The 19,060-nt window shown below is 39.5% G+C and overlaps 1 protein-coding gene across 1 annotated transcript in view; it reads right to left on the bottom strand.

Annotated features, from left to right (window-relative positions):
* Positions 1 to 5,840: 5,840 nt before the first annotated feature.
* Positions 5,841 to 19,060, bottom strand: part of LOC139722374 (uncharacterized) — an 89,908-nt gene continuing 76,688 nt past the window's right edge. Inside the window, exons 47-53 of the mRNA XM_071633681.1 lie at positions 16,958 to 17,036; positions 16,364 to 16,543; positions 15,667 to 15,881; positions 15,009 to 15,186; positions 13,748 to 13,953; positions 7,082 to 7,294; positions 5,841 to 6,047 (exon numbers count right to left, since the gene is read on the bottom strand). Of these exons, the coding sequence (XP_071489782.1) occupies positions 5,841 to 6,047; positions 7,082 to 7,294; positions 13,748 to 13,953; positions 15,009 to 15,186; positions 15,667 to 15,881; positions 16,364 to 16,543; positions 16,958 to 17,036 (1,278 nt within the window). The remainder of the gene's footprint in view (positions 6,048 to 7,081; positions 7,295 to 13,747; positions 13,954 to 15,008; positions 15,187 to 15,666; positions 15,882 to 16,363; positions 16,544 to 16,957; positions 17,037 to 19,060) is intronic.

Raw genomic sequence — 19,060 nt, forward strand, 5'->3', positions numbered from 1 at the left:
ATTCAGAAAAATTTGAAAAAAAAAACCAATCTGGCAGGGTATGTAAATTCCTCACATGAATAATGACTGGCTTGTCATATCGCACATGTGAGTCCTCTTGCCAAGATGAAAGTTCACCCATGATCTGGAAAGAAAAAAATCTCTGGTCTGCGATTTGGAATCCACAATTCTATTTGAAACATATTCATGTAAATGAATAAATATCGATTCGAAGCTGATACAAAAAGCACAAACAGGGTAAGTTTACATTATGCATTTTTTTTACTCTTGTATTGTACGCAGAGAAAACATTTACGATGTGACAAAGTGTATGTCCGTGAATATTTATTCGCTCTCGTCTCGCCGTAAAATATAACTTTATATCGAATGGTGAGGCGGTTTGGGCATTCCGTCAAAATTGATAACCGTCCCACACCCACCGTTGGCGTGGAAAAGATTATTCTGAAGTGTCACTGGGCTCGAGCAATGGGAAATGTAACTCTACTCGTAGTCCTTGAATCAAGTACATGTATCAAGTTTTAACACTAGGGTATTTCCCATGTTTGTGAATCATATTCTGCCTATCACTTCTTGTTTCTTGCACAAAATTTAATACGTACTAATGTGTGCTCCGACGTGTCGCATTGATATGCGCCCAAGGCTGATGAAAAGCTGTGGAGTAACCTCTCTGCAGGGTGCTTCGTTGAATTTGGATATCATTGTATGTTCTGGCAAGGAAATGCAGACATCTTTGTACTGCAGGAATATTCTTCGCCCATTGAGATGGTTGTAAAGCACACGCGTTCTTCCCGATCGGTCTGTGTGAGTGTTGGCAGCCACGCTGTTGTCATTCTAACTTCAAAACTTTAAAAAACTGTTTCCGTGAAGGTAACTCGAGAGATACCGGAAGTGCCTATACATTCGCCTCACTAAAACGGGAGGCAAAGCAAGCAAATAATACAAAGTGTGAGCCAACTGCCTCTCAGAGATGGTGTGTGCATATCGGTTTGGGATGTTTTCATGTAGGAGCGTGTGTCTGCGTGCGTTAACAACTATATATTTGCCTTCAAAGACGGCAAACACACAAGTTGTTCACTTCTTGTTGAGCTGCGGCTCAAAATGAATCCCTGTATACAATTCTTTTTTTTTTCTCCAGCAGTATATAGGGAATGGTACATGTAGAAAGAGAGTATATCGATGATTATAGAGTGTTCTCAATTATTTCACTTTTTTTTCCTTCTCCTTTGTCGTTCGTCCAGTGCCATGTCGTTCAGGAGTTTATGCGTAGTACTATGTGTAAGATTATCACTTGATATTACGATTTTAATCATAAATAAAACATGGTATGTATTCCCATATTTTAGATCACTGCTTCCCCCTTCTTTCTCAGTCTTTCAAATTTATAGATCTTGTAACTATAGTGATAATTAAAATAGTGAATAAAAGCCCGAAGGTAGCTTTTGGGAGAATGCTAAAAAAAAAAGAAAAAAGATTTTTATAATCAATTTCCCCTTCATACTTACATAACAAATACCATTAGATTGTTATACGTTCCCGAGTACGGGCTAGACACAAAAATGGTTGCATAACCAAAATTGACGGTCAAGAATAATTTTGGTCCAATCAATGTGGGTCCACAAAGGAACCATTTTCCTCTCGTATTTCAAATACATGTCCATACAGACATATAATTGGGTGTATGCATGTGATATTTAAAGATACCAGACAATATCTGGGCTTTTATTAAATTCTGATGATAGTAGAAAACTCTTTCGCATGAAGTACATTATGTATCTTCTATGTATTTTCATTGATCTTTATTCATAAGTGCACATGTTCAATCGTATTTGACCTTTCACCCTCTTGAGCATGGCAGTACTATAGTGAATATGTTTGTTGATTAAATTTTGAGAGTAAGTTACAGACGTTCTCAATGTTTGTGTTTTTATGGAATGTGGTTGTCTCATAAGTAATCATTGGTGCATGAGTAATTGGTTGGGCCTATGTCCTTTAACAAATCAGCGGTGATAATAGTTACCTGCAATCTGTATTACAGTGCATTCCCGTTATAACGGATATGGTTATAACAAAACTTCGGTTACAACGCAGTAAAAATTAAGGCCGCAATGTCATCCACTATATGTACATGTTTTTCTATTGTTTATTTGTTGGGTTATAACAAAATTTCCATATAACGAAAGAAAAGTGCCGGTCCTGAGGACTTTGTTGTAATGGGAGTCCACTGTACCTAGTACTAGGCCTATGCTGTATTTGAAGAGTTTGTTTGCAAAAACCGATAAGTCATATTTGCGAAATGGAGATATTTGCGATTAAAGTTCAAGGAAAATAAAGAGAATAATAAGAACATTTTTGCTTCTTTTGACCATAACTTAAAATATACTTAAAATATACCTTTGTATGTTGTGACCAATATATCATTTAAAAGGTATTATTTTGTACTTTATGACAGAGATCGTACTTCATAATCTTCAAAAATGGACTTATCGGTTTTTGCAAATAAACCCTTCATTTAGTACCAGTAGTTATTCACAGGTAACTATCATTACATGTACCTGGTACCATTGGTAAGAACAGTTACTTTCAACTATCATATTCTTTTACTGATTTCTTTGTTTTTATGCTGGCAGATTAACACACACAGACACACACACAAACACAGAGAGACAGACACACACACAGTCACACACACAGACAACACACAAATAACATACCTACCAAGTCTCACACATTAGGTGTGAGACTCACACCTCAGGGTCTGTCTCAAGCCCACATGTCTGACAGGCCGTTTCCCACATTACAAAAAAAAACAAAAAACAAAAAAACAAAAAAACCTCAAAAAACAAAAACAAACAAAACTGGATTTTCAGCCATAAAAAACTCACATTTTGAGATGGACAGTTTTATCAGAATAAACCACAATATCAATCAGTATGCACATATTACTGCATGATAGGAGCTTAAAAGCACTTTAGCTCTTTTTCCGCTGTATTTTGCTCGCCTAGTGTCCTTCCTTGTGTTTCTGTCTTTGCTTCGCTTCTAACTCATACTCTTTCTCATCACAACTTTGCATCAATAATCAACAGTGACGCATGAGTCACAAGTGAATTGACCTTGGGATAAGTTTTCAAGTTTTTGTTTATATCAGAATGTGGATATGGCTAGAAATAAAAGCCTCGTGGGATTGGTGTATGTATGTGTGTGTGTGTGGGTAATTCCATGAAGTTGGGGCACAAAGTGTTACATTTTAGCATAACTCAATACTAATTATGCTATACATTTATTGTTTATAGGCTTTACATTTGTATTGAGACCATACATTTTCCTGGAAATTTTGTGCCATTCAGACTCAATTTTGATGAAGTTATCTTTAAAAAATATAGCGGTGTCCTGTAGCATCGTGATGTGTCCATGTAGCATCGTGATAGTTCAACTCTGGTCCTAAAAGACAAATTAATGCAATTAGCTTGACCAAAATTTGATATAATATGCATAATTACTAGATTAGTCAGATAGCTAAATATCTTAACTTTCATATCCACAGTTTTACTTTTACAAGAAAATTACACAATTTGTCACTATGCTACGCGGTGTCCACCAAATGTAACAAAAAAAGGACACCGCGTAGCATCGTGATACATTTTGTAATTTTCTTTTAAAATTAAAACTGTGTACAGGAAATTTGAGATATTTTGCTATCTGACTAATCTAGTAAATATGCATATTGCATCAAATTTTGGTCAAGCTAATTGCCATAATTTGTCTCTTAGGACCAAATTTTAAAATATCACGATGCTACATGGACACGTCCCGATGCTACAGGACACCGTTACATATTGTTTAATAACTTCATCATAATTGAGTCTGAATGGCACAAAATTTCCAGGAAAATGTGTGGCCTCAATGCAAATGTAAAGCCTACAAACAATAAATGTATAGCATCATTAATATTGAGTTATGCTGAAATGTATTTTTCAAATATCACGATGCTACATGGACACTGCCCCAACTTCATGGAATTACCCGTGTGTATCAGTGTATGCATGTTTGATGGGGGGGGGGGGGGAATTGTTTAATAATCCAAACAAAACCTGATCAGCCTGATGTTGGCGAGTCACATTACAATGGGGAGAGAGAGAGAGAGAGAAGGGGGGGGGGGGGAAGAGGCAGAGAGAGGGGGGTAAAAGAAAACATATTAAATATCATAACATTATGCTGAGTATATGATTTATAGCGAAGAGCCAAACACTGAACCATATATCCGTTTGAACCAATATGCACTGTGGCATATTTCTTTATTGCACAATGTACCTAAATTGGTTATACAATTATTACTAGTGTTGATATAGAAGCAGATGTTACACAGTTCGACAAGGAGGTATCTTACTAGGAGTGGGGGAATATTAACGAGTCATAGAAAGACGTTTACTGCGAGCAAACATAATTGCAGAAATGGGGATTTGAAGTTTTATCCAGCAAAGGTGTTTTACTCTCTGGAAACTTTTATTTAACTTAGCGATTTCTCCTTCCTACTTTCCAGCTCTCCAGTATGTTTACAATGTCAGTGCACTTTCTTTGCCTGCACAAGTTGTCTGATAGACTTCATGTTACTGTGAAGAGATAAAATATTCATGCACACAGGCTTCTATAGTCTTGGTTACATGTACCCTAAGTGACTTAAAAAGTACACACACACACAACTTGCCTTTGATTCTAAATGATCATTACGTACTGTAGGTATACTGAGAGTTCCAAGTATTGCGGGGTTCAATGTACTAGTTACACACAAGGGCCAAAAAGCTCTCTTTATGTGATACATAAATATGATATTGATGGATGAGGTTGAGAAAATTGTTTGGATATCATTCTACTTCAGTACCTATCAATCCTTTTGCCTCTAATTCAAAGCTCAAATCGTATGTTCTCCCCACCCTTGCATGGCTGAGAAATTAATCTGCGAGTTGAACCCTGCCATCTGCGATCTACCCGTCAGATGGGTTTCTCCAAACTGCAAGCAGCCATTAAACAAGGCCTAAGGATCTCCGTGCATGATGACACTGCACTCGGGGCAGATAGATCAGGTACTATGCATGGTGATGGATGAATCCCTGACAAATCTAACACACGTAGAAAACTGTTTGAAGTGTGCGAAACTGGATATACAGATGGAAGTAAGTTTAGAATTACTCAACGACTCATGGCGTTTCATAATTGATAGCGAGCAAAAAGACTTGGCCAATATGAGAGGCGAATCACTCAAAGGTACTCACAAACCTCTATAAAAAGGAAGATGGAAAACAGATTGAAATATTAATGGCAATTGCCTATTGAAACCATGTTAGGATATAGAATTCATTGGTGGCTCTGTGAATTTAGCACATCAGTCACATATGTGAGAATTAAATGCTTGTTTAATTGATCAAGTGGAATGTACACTAGTTTGCATGCAATGTGAGCCACAACTGATAATAGGAAAGAAGAAAATGGATACTGTGAAAGCTGCTATTTTCATGAGGGTTTAATATTCATCATGAATTTCGTGAATCATCGCTGGACCGTAAATTCAACAACACGCGATAATATCATGAATGGACAGGCATTAGTGCCCTTGCAAGATAGCCTTGGCGTCAAATTGCAAAAATAACAGCTTTAACAGTTTACATTATGACATGAGATATCAGAAGGAACAGCTTCTCTTGAAAGATGGAATGGAAGACCTGCTTTGGGGGAAATTATACGCAAGAAGCGAAACTGTCGTATATGTTTATTTTTTTGGTGCTTTTTACAAGATGATAAAAGGGGAGGGTAGGAGAACGATTTGTTGGAGCGAATCCTGCTGGCATCTAGGCACCAGTGTAGTACAGGAGCTTGGAGTCAAGACACTCATACTGCACCTCCAGGTACTTGTAAGTGTTGGGGCAGGGGTCGGGGAAGGTCCGCGCGTTGGCCCAGATCTCACACTTCTCGTGACCCTGACACAGCTTCATGACAACCGCCCTCGAGGTTGGTTCGTGGCACGACTGATCGGCAATGTTGTCATGGGCACATATCTATTGCAGAAAGAGACAGACAGAGATTAATGAATGTACGTACATCATCTGTCATGAATACTGGTAGGTCAAGATCGTATGTCCTTTAACAAAAAAGGATTCCTCATGTAAAATGCTGCCACAAAATCACAATGCACAAAAAAAAAAAAAAAAAAGCTGCTGAGACCTTTTTATCCACTGGGAAAGTAGCAAGCCATTTGACTACAATTGAGTAAAAGGAGGCCTGAGATCTCAATCCTTGTAGAATCTTAATCAGAGGTATGATGACGAACATATATGGTAAAATTTAAAGGTAAACTTTTTAGCTTTTGCCTCTAACAAGGATTCTGCCAAGATCAAAAGTTTGGACCTTTTTAATAGACATCATAACTAGAACAAAACTATCTCTATACTGAAAGGACGTTTCTTTTCCTATCATTAGAGTATGTCTGAAACATTTCCTAGTAAGTTTTCAGATGTGCGCAAAGCATTAGAAACTTCAAAATTCCCTCATGTACTGGTCTTTTCTTGGATTTCGGAGATTCATATTAATGTCTCCAGTACAGGATGACATGTTTGATTTATTGCGATTACCAGTAGTCTCCCAGCTTTCTGTACATTCACTTGTCTTTGCTGATTTGGGCATACAAATCCTTGTGATCATTTGTTCAGCACAACTTCGTCTCTGAATATGAATTTCATGCTCCGACTGCAGCATCTTGTGTCAGGAAAAAAAAATACACAGGCACTGTGTCCTGACTACAGTCAAGTTATTTATTTCTGATCCTAAGCACCTCACCAGATTTGATAATTGTTTATTTATTGGTGAAATGAAAAAGAATCATAATGACGACCCTGATTTAATCTTGTCAAAATTGCGATGATATCACTGGCTGTTACAAAGTGAACTAATTTGACCAAAACCTTAATGAGATGTTTCCATGACATCAACAGTTTCTGTAAGTTCCCTTTCTTGAACCCCGTTTCCAACATCAAAAAGATAACTTCAAAATCCCCGCCCCCCTGTCAAGACCCAGATCTTTCCCCTTGCTCACCTCTCGTCCAGCTGACCGTCCGTAGCTGGCGGTCAGGACGTTGATGTAGCCACCCCTGCAGTTGAGCATGACCGGATGGTCCTGGCAGATGACCTTCCTGTATGGCAGGCGGGGGTGCTTGACTGCTGGGTGCCGCCGACAGGTGTAGTAGACAGAGAGGTAGTGGCGCCGGGTGAAGCAGGGGTCGCCGAAGAGACGGTCACAGGCTGGTATCTGGGACAGGATGTGGGCAAGCATTGTGGGAAGGGGAGATGGAGGTTGGGAATGAGGAATTGTGGGAAGGAAAGGGGAGAGAAAAATGAAGAATCGTCACTTTCCAAGAATCCTGAGCACTATTCTATACAGCCTCCATTATACCATGGTCACAGTTCTTGAATTCTTCAACCCATGATACTTTTCATGGCCTTCATAATACACAGGCCTGGCATAGACACTGTCGTGAAAATAACAGGAACCAGCCGGAGATGATCTGGAAATATTGACTGAAAAAAATTCAGAGAAAAAGGATAAGGAGACAATGGTTAAAAACATCAACCACCATGCAATATCACAAAATCCAACATTAGGTCTCTGCTAGATCATTGGGTAAACTCAGCTCAATCTTTCCAATATCTCTCTGACATTTAATTCAATCTTTGGGTCTATTCCAGTAAGCACTGAAACGGCATATAACATGCCATCATTTGTCTGAATACATTGACTGATATAAACCTCATTCATTAAGATATGTTTTGATATAGCTGCTCGCTCAAATTCATTTTTCTGCATCTGAAATCAACTAATCCCTCTCACCTTAAACGTGAACCTCATTAGATATTCAGAGCACTAGCCTATCACTCCCCTGGACAGCAAGCCACACCCCCTCGGGTGTGGCTTGCTGTCCAGGGAGACACGCCCACAAATGTTGGTAACTCTTTGTGCTTCTTGCCAAGGCATTTACATGCAAGCTTACAGTTAGGCAGTTTGTTCCTGCACAATGAATGGTTGTTAGAAGTGTATGCATGTCTCTAAAGGCACTGTATGCCACAGTGTCTGGTGGTTGTATGTTGTTAGAGTAAAGGCTTTTGAAAGTTGTCTACCCCTTCCCTTACATGTGATGTGTGGCCGAGTCTCCTCTTGATCTAAGTTTCACTTAATCCGTTGAAGACAAGTCCCAAGAATACTCGGGCAGACATCTATGGGAAATGTGTGTTACAGCAAAATCAGTCCATCCTCAACGGGTTAATAAATTCCCAAGCACTGAATAACACCAAGTACGTAATTCAGCAGCACTACCCCTCTTCCCCCCCCCCCCCCACACTCCACAAGTACAAAGTCAGAGACTTGATGGGCACCTTCATGGTACTGAAATCCACACTTTTAACAGTGAAACTTCTGCTTAACATCACTCTCTAGAAGTCATTCCAGGGAAAAGGAGGTCCATAATAACGGGGTGGGGGGGGGGGGGGGGGGAGTTTTGCCACCTTTGACCTAAAATCCAGACCATTTTTTTTCCCTAGCAGTCACGGTCTCCTCTCATATATCCTGACTTGCAGAAGAATCGGTAGGGGGGGGGGGGGGGGGGGGGGGATTTCTCTGGTCGATCCTCATGTGCCAGAATTTCTCCAGAATTTCCTTAATGGACTCCACACTTTCCTATAGACATCATTCCAGGCCAGCTTGCAGTAGGGAAAACCCCTTCCCCTTCAAAGTGTGATTCCAAAACCATACGGATAGAGTGAAACCAGATGAATAGACCTGAAGAAGTTTTATCAAAACCGGATACAAGCAAAAAAATAAAATTGTAAAAAAGAATTTTAAATGTCATAGGTGTTTACCAAATACACATACCAGGGGCGGATCCAGGAATTCCGCAAAGAGGGGGCGTGTTTACAATATTAAAGGGGGGGCGCACGCACCCCTCCCCCATTTTTTTCTTTTTCTTTCTTTTGTTTCAACAAAAAATAAAGGGGGGCGTGCGCCGGTTGCGGTCCTCCCTGGATCCGCCCCTGCATACAGTGGGACAAGAGATAATGTTATTGCATCTAATTTGTTCATACACAAAAGTAATATCAAAATACAGATTTTTTTTTCTGTTGATGATTTTACAACTGCAACCTCTTGCCTCTTAAAAGTCATTATCGCAAGGTAAATTATACAAAAATACATCAATTTGATGTGAAGGATACACCATATACTCATATATTTCATGTCAAGACGGAAAATCTATTGAAGATTTGCGCACAGTCCAATGAAAGACTTGTGACGTGATGACATCATCACTGCTGCCAATTTGAGTACTTGTATGTCACTGTTTTGTGAAAACATGGTACACCTAAAATTCCACAACTTTCTTATCTTCTCTCTCTTACACTTTTGTCTGTTTCTACATTACTTATCTTTTCTTTCTTTTCTGTTCTCTTCTCTTCTTTCTTCTTTTTCTTTTATTTTTTCCTTCCATACAACCCAACGGTCCTTTTCAGGACCACTAGTATTAATTTACACATTTCTCCACAGGTTATTTCTCTTGTCTTCTCTCCTCAGGTCTACACTTTAACCTCAATTTGATTTCTTATTTTTTGCATTTCTCCCACAGGAACCTTTTCAGGATTTAACTGTCATCAATTTTCCTCTCCAATTTTTTTTTTCCCTTCTCCTCAGCAGCATTTCATTCTAGGATCCATACTAGCTCCATCTAATTTACGTCTTGAATTTCAATTTGTTCTTTTCTACTTCTTTTCTTTGCCCCCCCCCCCCCCCCGCCTCTCTCTCTCTCTCTCTCTCTCTCCCTTCTTTCAACATATTCTCATCTCTCCTCTACTTACCCTTCCTTCGAGGGATTATTCGTCCTTTCTCTATTGATTCCGCATTCCATAGCCACACTGTTCGCCGACTTCGTTTTTCTTCTCTTGGTTTCATGAATCTTTACTGCTCTCCCCTATCTCCATGATTCTCCAACATTCAACTCCTTCCTCTTCCTCTTCCCTTCTATTTCATCTTTCCCCTTCTAACGATGTCCGAACATCCTACTTGATTCTCACACTATTCTTCCTTACCACTCTCTGTGTTCCTTTCTCTACCGTCTCCACTAGTGCAACTTCAACCTCTAGCCCATTACTGTCTCCCACTCTTCACTTTTTGCCCTCCTCACAACCCCCATATGTCGCTTCCCTCTTCGTTTCTCCTCTTTCTAGGCTCTTCTGCCAAACAACGATCCAGTTAAGGACTACATACACATGGTGTCACCGCAAATCTTTCTCCCTCATTTACTTCACCATGCAAACCTTCAAACAACACATTTCTTATCTTAGATCCAATTTTCATAAGCCCTCTGCAATTTGTTTGTCTGATTTTATCCTAAAATTCTCTTCTTTTTTACATACAAAATCTCAGAAAAACTTAGTTGTCGATGTTGTTTTTTCTGTATGACTTGTAGCTCTAAACTCAGAAATACTGTATACTATTGCTTCTCTTCCTTCAACTTTTTCCTATTTATACAGGTACATATCCCCTTCTTTGTCCCTTCAGATTTGTTTCTGTCTTGTTATATATTCCCCTGAGTTGTCCTTCTCAATCAAATGATGTTGAAAATACTCAGAAGTTCAAATTGTTTATCTGTTTGTATGCATTTTGTTCCTTCAATTAAAAGTAAGAAAGAATTGTAAGAAACCAATTGGGGATTAAATCTGCCTCACCTAGACATAACACAGCTACATTAAAAATCCCAGTCAGATTATGGTTAAGATATGATGAAATATATGTATATATATTATACACATGATTATATCTATTTCTTTTGAGTACTCTCATTTACATTTTAATGTGAAAATTGCTGAATTTGTCAGAATAATTTCATTTGTACAAGTGGAGAAATAAAACTAGATATATCGCTACGGCGACTGATATGCCTCCGCCATAATGCATGGTTCTCCAATAGGTCTATAGTACAATGTCTTGACAATGTGTGATGACAGTTTCACACAAATGGCAAAATATTAAAATGAAAGGTTTGACACAAATGTGCTGAATGTTCACTTTCCTAGAACTAGGTTCAATTGGATGAATGATTAAAATGTCAGAGTGCAGGTATTTGGGGAACTGATGATTTTTACTTGACTTTTGACCCTTTTATAAGTTTATGCATTGAGTAATTTTCAAGGTATTGAGAAAAAGTATAATTTCAGTATCAAATGGGAAAATAGCATTATCTACACCTGGCCTTTGACCTTTGACCTCACAGTTCCAAAGAGAATCGCTATTAGGTTGAACATGCATAAATATGTAGGTTTCATGATGACACCTTGAGTTACTTTTGAGATATGGAGGAAAAAGTGCTATTCAGCACTTTCACTTGACCTTTGACCTTTGGGCAAGAAACTTCCCACAGAATATATATTGGGTAATACATGTATACATCAAGTTTAAAAAAAAAAACCTTCAGGCATTGCATAAATATAAGGAAAGTAGTGATATTTTGAGGAGTTGACCTTGACCTTTGACCCCTGACCTTTGAACCATGACCCCCAACTTCCCTAGATAATCACTGCCCATTGGAACAAGCATATATACTAAGTTCCATGAAGATACCTTGAACCATTTGCGAGATATGGAGAAAAACATGAATTTTCAACCTTTTTTTTCACAAAATAACCTGTGACCTTTGACCCCGTGACCCTAAAATCAAAACAAAGTATTATCCCCCCAGGATATAACCTCATACCAAGTTTGATGTAAAACCACCACACGGTTCTTGAGATATCGACAAAAACAAAACGGGACGGACGTACGTACGGACGGACGGACGGACGACCCGAAAACATAATGCCTCCGGCCACTTCGTTGGCGGAGGCATAAAAACAACAACTGAAACTGAAAACTAACACTTGACTATTTACAAGCCAACTTGAACACGGTCTGGAATTGCACTTCCAGTGGGAGGGGGTTTCCCTACTCCAAGTTGGTCTAGTTGACAATGTCTAGAAAAGTGTTGAATCCACCAATGAAACTCTGAATACTATGATGGTTCCAGAGTAGTCCACCTCAACTGTTGGCACAGGAACAGGTATCGTCGGACCTATGGCACATGTGCTGTACATGCACATAGTCTGTTCTTTTGGAGGTTTCGGGGACAGCCCCGCATCAGATGTGATTGTAGCTACTGATACAGACCACTTTAACCACATCCTCCTTGTGGCAAGATGATTATTTGTATCTGGTTGCATGGGCAAGCAATCTAAATCAACAGCGTCTTATATGGGTTTGCTGAATCTTAAAGATGATATCGTAAGAGCCCATTTATAATCTTCCCTACTCTTGAAATAGTAATCTCTATTTTCAAAATAGTTTTCCTCTGCACATAATCACAATTGAGGTATACTTAATCACATCCAAAACATGTACCTAGTATTGAACATATTATGGGAGCACATCTTTATCTAGGCAGTAAAGAATCAGAAAATCTGAGAAAAAGCTGATGTAGCCCTCACTTCACTGGAGCGACGTCTGCAAGTATGTTGCGCTATACAGCTTTGTAGTGACACGACACACTATACTCAAGCTCCAACTGCCAACACAAATTATGCTATCCGATCACTTTCCAACAGCAAACGAAAAGCAGTTATATCAGTCAAACGTTATGTTTTAGAATTCCTTGCAGGATACAAAAAAACAAGTAAATTGTAATACAATACAAAGCATGTCATCACTTTGCAACAGCCATGACCTTCATTTATCTCTCATATGTCAGATTAATTTTGCAAAGGACATGCTGGAGACACAACATGAACACAGCAAGAATTATACCAATATATATCTATATACATTGTACATATATATATATATATATATATATATATATATATATATATATATATATATATATATACATATATACACACATACAAACACACATACACACACAAACACATATCATATAAGTATGATACACTAGAAAATCTTTTTGCAACAGTCATAACGCACACAATTTCCAAACAAAGGTCTGGTCAATTCTGATGAAGGCACAACAACACCACAGCAAGAGAAATACATGTGCAAATGAATTTCACTTAATATCATTCATAATTGTAGGACTGCCGTAGCACAGGGGATATAGAATACTCCAAACTCATCAACTGAGATTCTAAATGAAGTTCATGCATGCCCGGGTATCCCACTTGGCTCTGGTGTGAAAATGCATCCCTTGAAAAGCACAGGGTAACAAACAAAATAGTGGTTCTCCACTCTAGAAGATCAGTATCAATAGAGGAAAGTGGAGCCTAATACAATGTACACTGCTGGTAGTGAGACCATATTACAGTACTATCACAGTGTAATTACCTACAGAGCTGCCAACCTTTGTGGATCTATTAAGACACTGATGCACAATTAAAAAGGTATCTTAGAGGCAAAATCATGTCATGGCTCAAAAGTGTGGAAAACTGTACATATCTAGCAGTTTGAATCAAATTTAAATAACAATATGTCATTTCAAAAACATACATGAATATGTATTTTTTCCAGTTTCTGATAAAGAAAATCTGCATTACATATTCTAGTTAATGTTTACTACTGGTAGTTTGCAGCTTTCAATCTTTGTAATCACGATTTAACTTTGCAACATTGCAGTGTGATGGGTAGAAACAGTTATAGGAGAATCAACTGCACCCCCTTTTCTGGGGTCCTACTCACCGCACACTTCTGGTATCCCTGGCACATCTCCAGGACCATGGCCCGGGAGCTCAGTGCGTCGCAGACCTCGTCCTCCCCCTCGCACACCAGCTCCAGGCTGCCGTAGCCGACGTCCAGGATGTCCAACATGTAGTCGCCACAGTCCAGCTTCATCACCTGGCCCTCGGTCACCACGGCATGCATTCTTGGATACTCAATCACTTCCTCTGCAGGGGGGGGGGGGGGGGGGAGAGTTTCACACCAATATGATAACAAGATCATATTCAATCACGCTTTAGTGCATGATACACACAATATCTTTCTGGGTGTTTTTATTTTTGGGAATTTTGCAAGCCAACTACTGGAAAAGATATTCAGAACACAAATTTGTTAATTGCTGCACTTCTCAGCCTTTTTGAACCAGAGGCCCGCTTTAATTGGCCCCTACTAAATTTGAGGCCCAGTTAGATTGAATGTAAATAATTTTTATTCTGTTTTTGGCTGACATTGCAGCCCACCTGTGACAGGTTTACATCCCACCAGTTGAAAAACGCCAGTGAACTGTTAAAGTCTCCTGGTATCAGTGGCTGTGCCCCTAGGCTAGGCTCTTTATCCTCATTGTGTAATCTTTCCGAGGGGACTCAAAGCCAATGGTCCATATGGTTACTTGCTGTTCCAAAGCATTCATGACTTTTTCAGCAGTGACAAAAAACAACAACAGCAAATCAATTAAAGGGACTGTACAGCACTGGTTGAGGTAAGGATTATTCAGCTTGTAATGTTTTGCAAGATATTCAGAAACCACTCTATGAAATGATAAAGAGCATACAATTCTAAGGGGACTCAAAAGTTTATTTGATGAAAAATCGGTTTTGAAATGACTGAGATATCTAAAAACAAGGTAAAACAAAGAGATCCTAATAAAGATCGTGGCCAGTCAATTTCATTAGGATCGCTTTCTTGGATATCTCCGCCATTTAAAGACCAATTTTCATCAAATAAACGGTTGAATACTTCTTGAAATTACATGCTCTTTCATATTTCATAGAGATTTCTCATTATCTCACCAAAAAATGTTATAGACCTGAATCCTCACCTCAACCAGAACTGTATAGTCCCTTTAAAATCACTTCAATCAATATCCCAGGGTTTGGTTCTCACATAAAATCTGAACTATACATGTATCAATGCAAATTTACTGCTCACCCCTTCCCTATCCCAATGTTATTCCTATTAAACACTTGGAGGTGGGGGGGGGGGGGGATTATTATAGATGTCTTACTTTGGCAGTAGTGTCCGTTGCCGGAGTAACCGCTCATGCAGTGGCAGCCGTAGCGGAGGTCCTTGCCCGCCCCACAGGTGCCTTGGTCACTGCAGCGATAATCTTGACACTCCAGGATATTGCCAGCCGAACACTCGCAGTACTTCTGGCAACCGTACTGGGTAATGCTCATACCAGGCTGATGGAGGTGGGGGTGGGTGGGAGGAAATGTGTTTTGATAATAAAGTGGTTACCATGGTTACACAATAAAGGTTTCTTTTGAGTGATGTTCAACATTCACACAGAAGATAAGATGATTTAATGAGTTATCCTGTTTGCCAGGTGTATTTTGAAGTGAGATTTTGTGTTTCTCTGAAAAAGTAGCAACATTATTTCCAGTTTTTATCACAAGAACCAAAACAATCTAGAGGCACCTTGGATGGAATATCTGCCATCTGGCAGTCCTGACTCTATACTGTAGCTTTTAGCTTTGTGTTTTTGCAGTAATCACATGAAATTAACTTTTTTTTTTTTTTTTGCGGGTATCAAATTGTCTTTGAAAATTGAACAAATCAAACTATAAACAACAACAAAAAAATGTGTGGGGGGTATAATTATGATACATTTCAAGTTCAGTACAGTCGGGTCAGTTACATTGTAAAGAGTTACTGAGACTAACCGACGCGTAGAAGCGGTCTTGGTCATGTGACATGGTGCAGCCGCATTCGTGAGGATTCACGCACTGGCCGCGGCCCGACAGAACCTTGCCCAGCCGGCACTCGCAGCCCTCGTAGCAACGGTTGCTGCACGTCGTCTCCAACTCGTCCAGGCCACAGTGGCGGACGAATCCGTCTGAACAGGATGTGTAGATCATGTCTGGTGGACAGCTAAAGCCTGCAATGATGCGATATGATATCGAACATCAACCAATGTTGCGCCAAACAGGCCCATTCATACACTCCGAAAACGTGAGATTCAAATCATTTTTCCAGCATTTTTATTCACATGTGTATGGGGAAAAAAAAATGCAATTCAAATTACACCACTTCACAAAGAAAAAAAAGCAAGCAATGGTACACTGGTTCAAGAGACGTGCTTGCGTGAGTCTCGAAGTTTGACCTGACATTGACCTACCTGTCCTATTGTGACTGAAAAAAATATGGATTTGGCTCATAACTAGGAAATGAAAGAGTAGTTCCCATAGAGGAGTGTGTAGTGAAATTACCCCAAGAATAGGAAACTTCTCCTTAAACAAAAGCTGGAGGTCTGCAAATATGACACATACTCTTTGATGAATGAAAGTTGCAGGGTATGGTGTCTTCAAATCACATCTCTCTAAGAGAGGAAGGAAAAGAAAAACATTTATACAAACTCACCACATCCAGTTGCCACTCTCCAGTTGGGAAGCTTGATCCCTTGACCCAGGCAGGTGTCTGCATAGGCCTCCAGGTCGGCACACACCAAGTCTGTGGCGGGTAGAATGGAGCACTGATCCTGCATGCAGGCATTGAAGAAGGGTTCCGGGTCCACAGTGGCATGGCAGGCCGAGAAAGGACCTGGTAGCGACGAATGAGATGATGATGCTCGATGTTGAAGCTATTTTTGGGTGTCACGGCAGTGTCTAGTTCACAGAATTCTCAGAGGTGACTCGTATCTAACCACCAGGAATGCACTGCTGATTTAGACTATGGTTTGGATTCAAGTTTCCTTCTGGCATTTCGTGAACACACCAAGCTGATTGTAATACACACACTAAAGACTGGCATCTGAATATCATCCCTCCGCACTCCCCATTCAGTCTTGGGTCCACTTAACATTCTAGTTTTAAAAGGACTGCTCTCACTTTACATCTGACCCTTTAATTCAATCAAGGATCAATTCATCATTTTGATTTGTGTTGACAGTCACCTTACTCAAGTCCTTTTTCTTTTCTTTACTTTTTTGTTTCTAGGGGTCAAGAGTTTACTTACCATTCTTGTCTGTTAGGACAGAGCAGATTTCAAAGGCCTGCTGGTTGTATGAGGCACGGCGGACGCACGGATCTTGGTTCTGGCAAGTGGCACAACCATTGCAGTCAGTTCCATGAGACCAGGCTTCAGCCAACTGACCAGTGGTTGCCATCTGATTTTTTTTTTTTTTTTTTTGGGGGGGGGGGGGGGATGGGATGGGATGGGAGGGGGAGGGAAGGGGAGGGTCAGATTGAAACCAGTGGTACTGTGATGCGCCAAGCTATATGTAGCTACTGCATATTTAAGATAACACATGGTTTCCATGTGCCCACAGAAACTGTCTGCTTTTGCTCTAAAATGGAAACACATATGCATAAGAAATGAGTGAAATAATGTGGCATATAAATGATTTCAGTTCAGTAACAACAGAAATGAGTAATATCAGCCAAAAAGGCACGTTGGAAGTATTACAATCTCAGAGCATACCAGATCATGGTAATCAAGTAACATTTTACGATCACTTACGAATGAGGCCATAGCAGTATCCACCAATCTTTCATACAACGGAGAATATTTTGCAGCTTGATGGGAAATATTACTGCTAGGGTATGATCAATCATCACGTAACATTCTACCTACCTACTACAGAGCGGGGAGGGCGCTTCAGGAATGAAAGTTGTGTATTGTGATTGAAATCTCTCTACACTTTTGATCTCAAAATACTTTAAAAAAACAATTCACTATAAAGGCAGATCAGATTAACAAGACTTGGTAGATCCTTTTACAATATTAAACTCAAATTCCAAATGGTGGAAAATGAATTCTACGTCTTCTGATTGGCATACACTTCTATCAAGCCTGGTAATTTCTATATAAAAGGTGAACACTATTTACCCATATGAGTTCATATCTAATGATGATAGTCAACAAACAGTTTATGAAATTACCATATTTCAACAGATACAAACAAGGAAAAGTAGAAATTATGCGGTGCGTAATATATGTCCCCGCCGGAAGTAGCATTTTGTAGCAAAATGTACAATATAGGTAAAAACTAAAGGTCAAAGGTCAAAGAAGTCAAAGGTCAAAATTCTGTGTAGCAGTTTTGAAGTCCTCACCTAGTGCCATCACACAAAGCAAATGGAAGTGAAATCGGGTTAGAAATGGCGAAGGAGTAGCATTTTGTAGCAAAATGTACAATACAGGCCAAAAATCAAGGTCAAAGGTCAAAATTCTGTGTAGAAGTTTTGAAGCCCTCACCTAGTGCCATCACATAAAGCAAATGGAATCGAAATCGGGTTAGAAATGGCGAAGGAGTAGCATTTTGTAGCAAAATGTACAATACATGTCAAAAATCAAGGTCAAGGGTCAAAATTCTGTGTAGAAGTTTTGAAGCCCTCACCTAGTGCCATCACACAAAGCAAACATAATCGAAATCGGGTTAGAAATGGCGAAGGAGTAGCATTTTGTAGTCAATGTACAATATAGGTCAAAAATCAAGGTCAAAGGTCAAAGAAGTCAAAGGTCAAAATTCTGTGAAGAAGTTTTGAAGCCCTCACCTAGTGCCATCACATAAAGCAAACAGAATCGAAATCGGGTTAGAAATGGCGAAGGAGTAGCATTTTGAAGCAAAATGTACAATATAGGTCAAAGGTCAAGGTCAAAGGTCACAACTGAAATTCTGTGTAGAAGTTTCAAAGCTCCTATGTAGTGCTATCATATAAAGCAAACAGAATTAAAATTGGCTCATAAATGACAGAGAAGTAGCAAATTCAACATTTTCATCACACACGGACGCACACACAGACAGACAGACGGACGGACACACGGACACACACACGTACGGAGTCCATAGTCCCCTGCTCTAAACAGAATTGAAATTGGCTCACAAATGACAGAGAAGAATCAAATTGAACATTTTGATCACACACGGACGCACACACAGACAGACAGACAGACAGGCGGACGGACACACACACGTACGGAGCCCGTTTCATAGTCCCCTGCTCGAGCTCGTTCGGCGGGGACAACAAATCAGAATCCCTCTCATCTCTGAAAATAGAATCTACAGATACAATTGTACTCTATTTTGATAGAAAATAATGTCTCAAGCCATCGAGGACG

This window comes from Diadema antillarum, unplaced genomic scaffold (assembly GCF_040938485.1).
Source record: "Diadema antillarum isolate AM-2024a unplaced genomic scaffold, OU_Dant_1.0 scf00000164, whole genome shotgun sequence".
Classification (NCBI taxonomy): Eukaryota; Metazoa; Echinodermata; class Echinoidea; order Diadematoida; family Diadematidae; genus Diadema; species Diadema antillarum.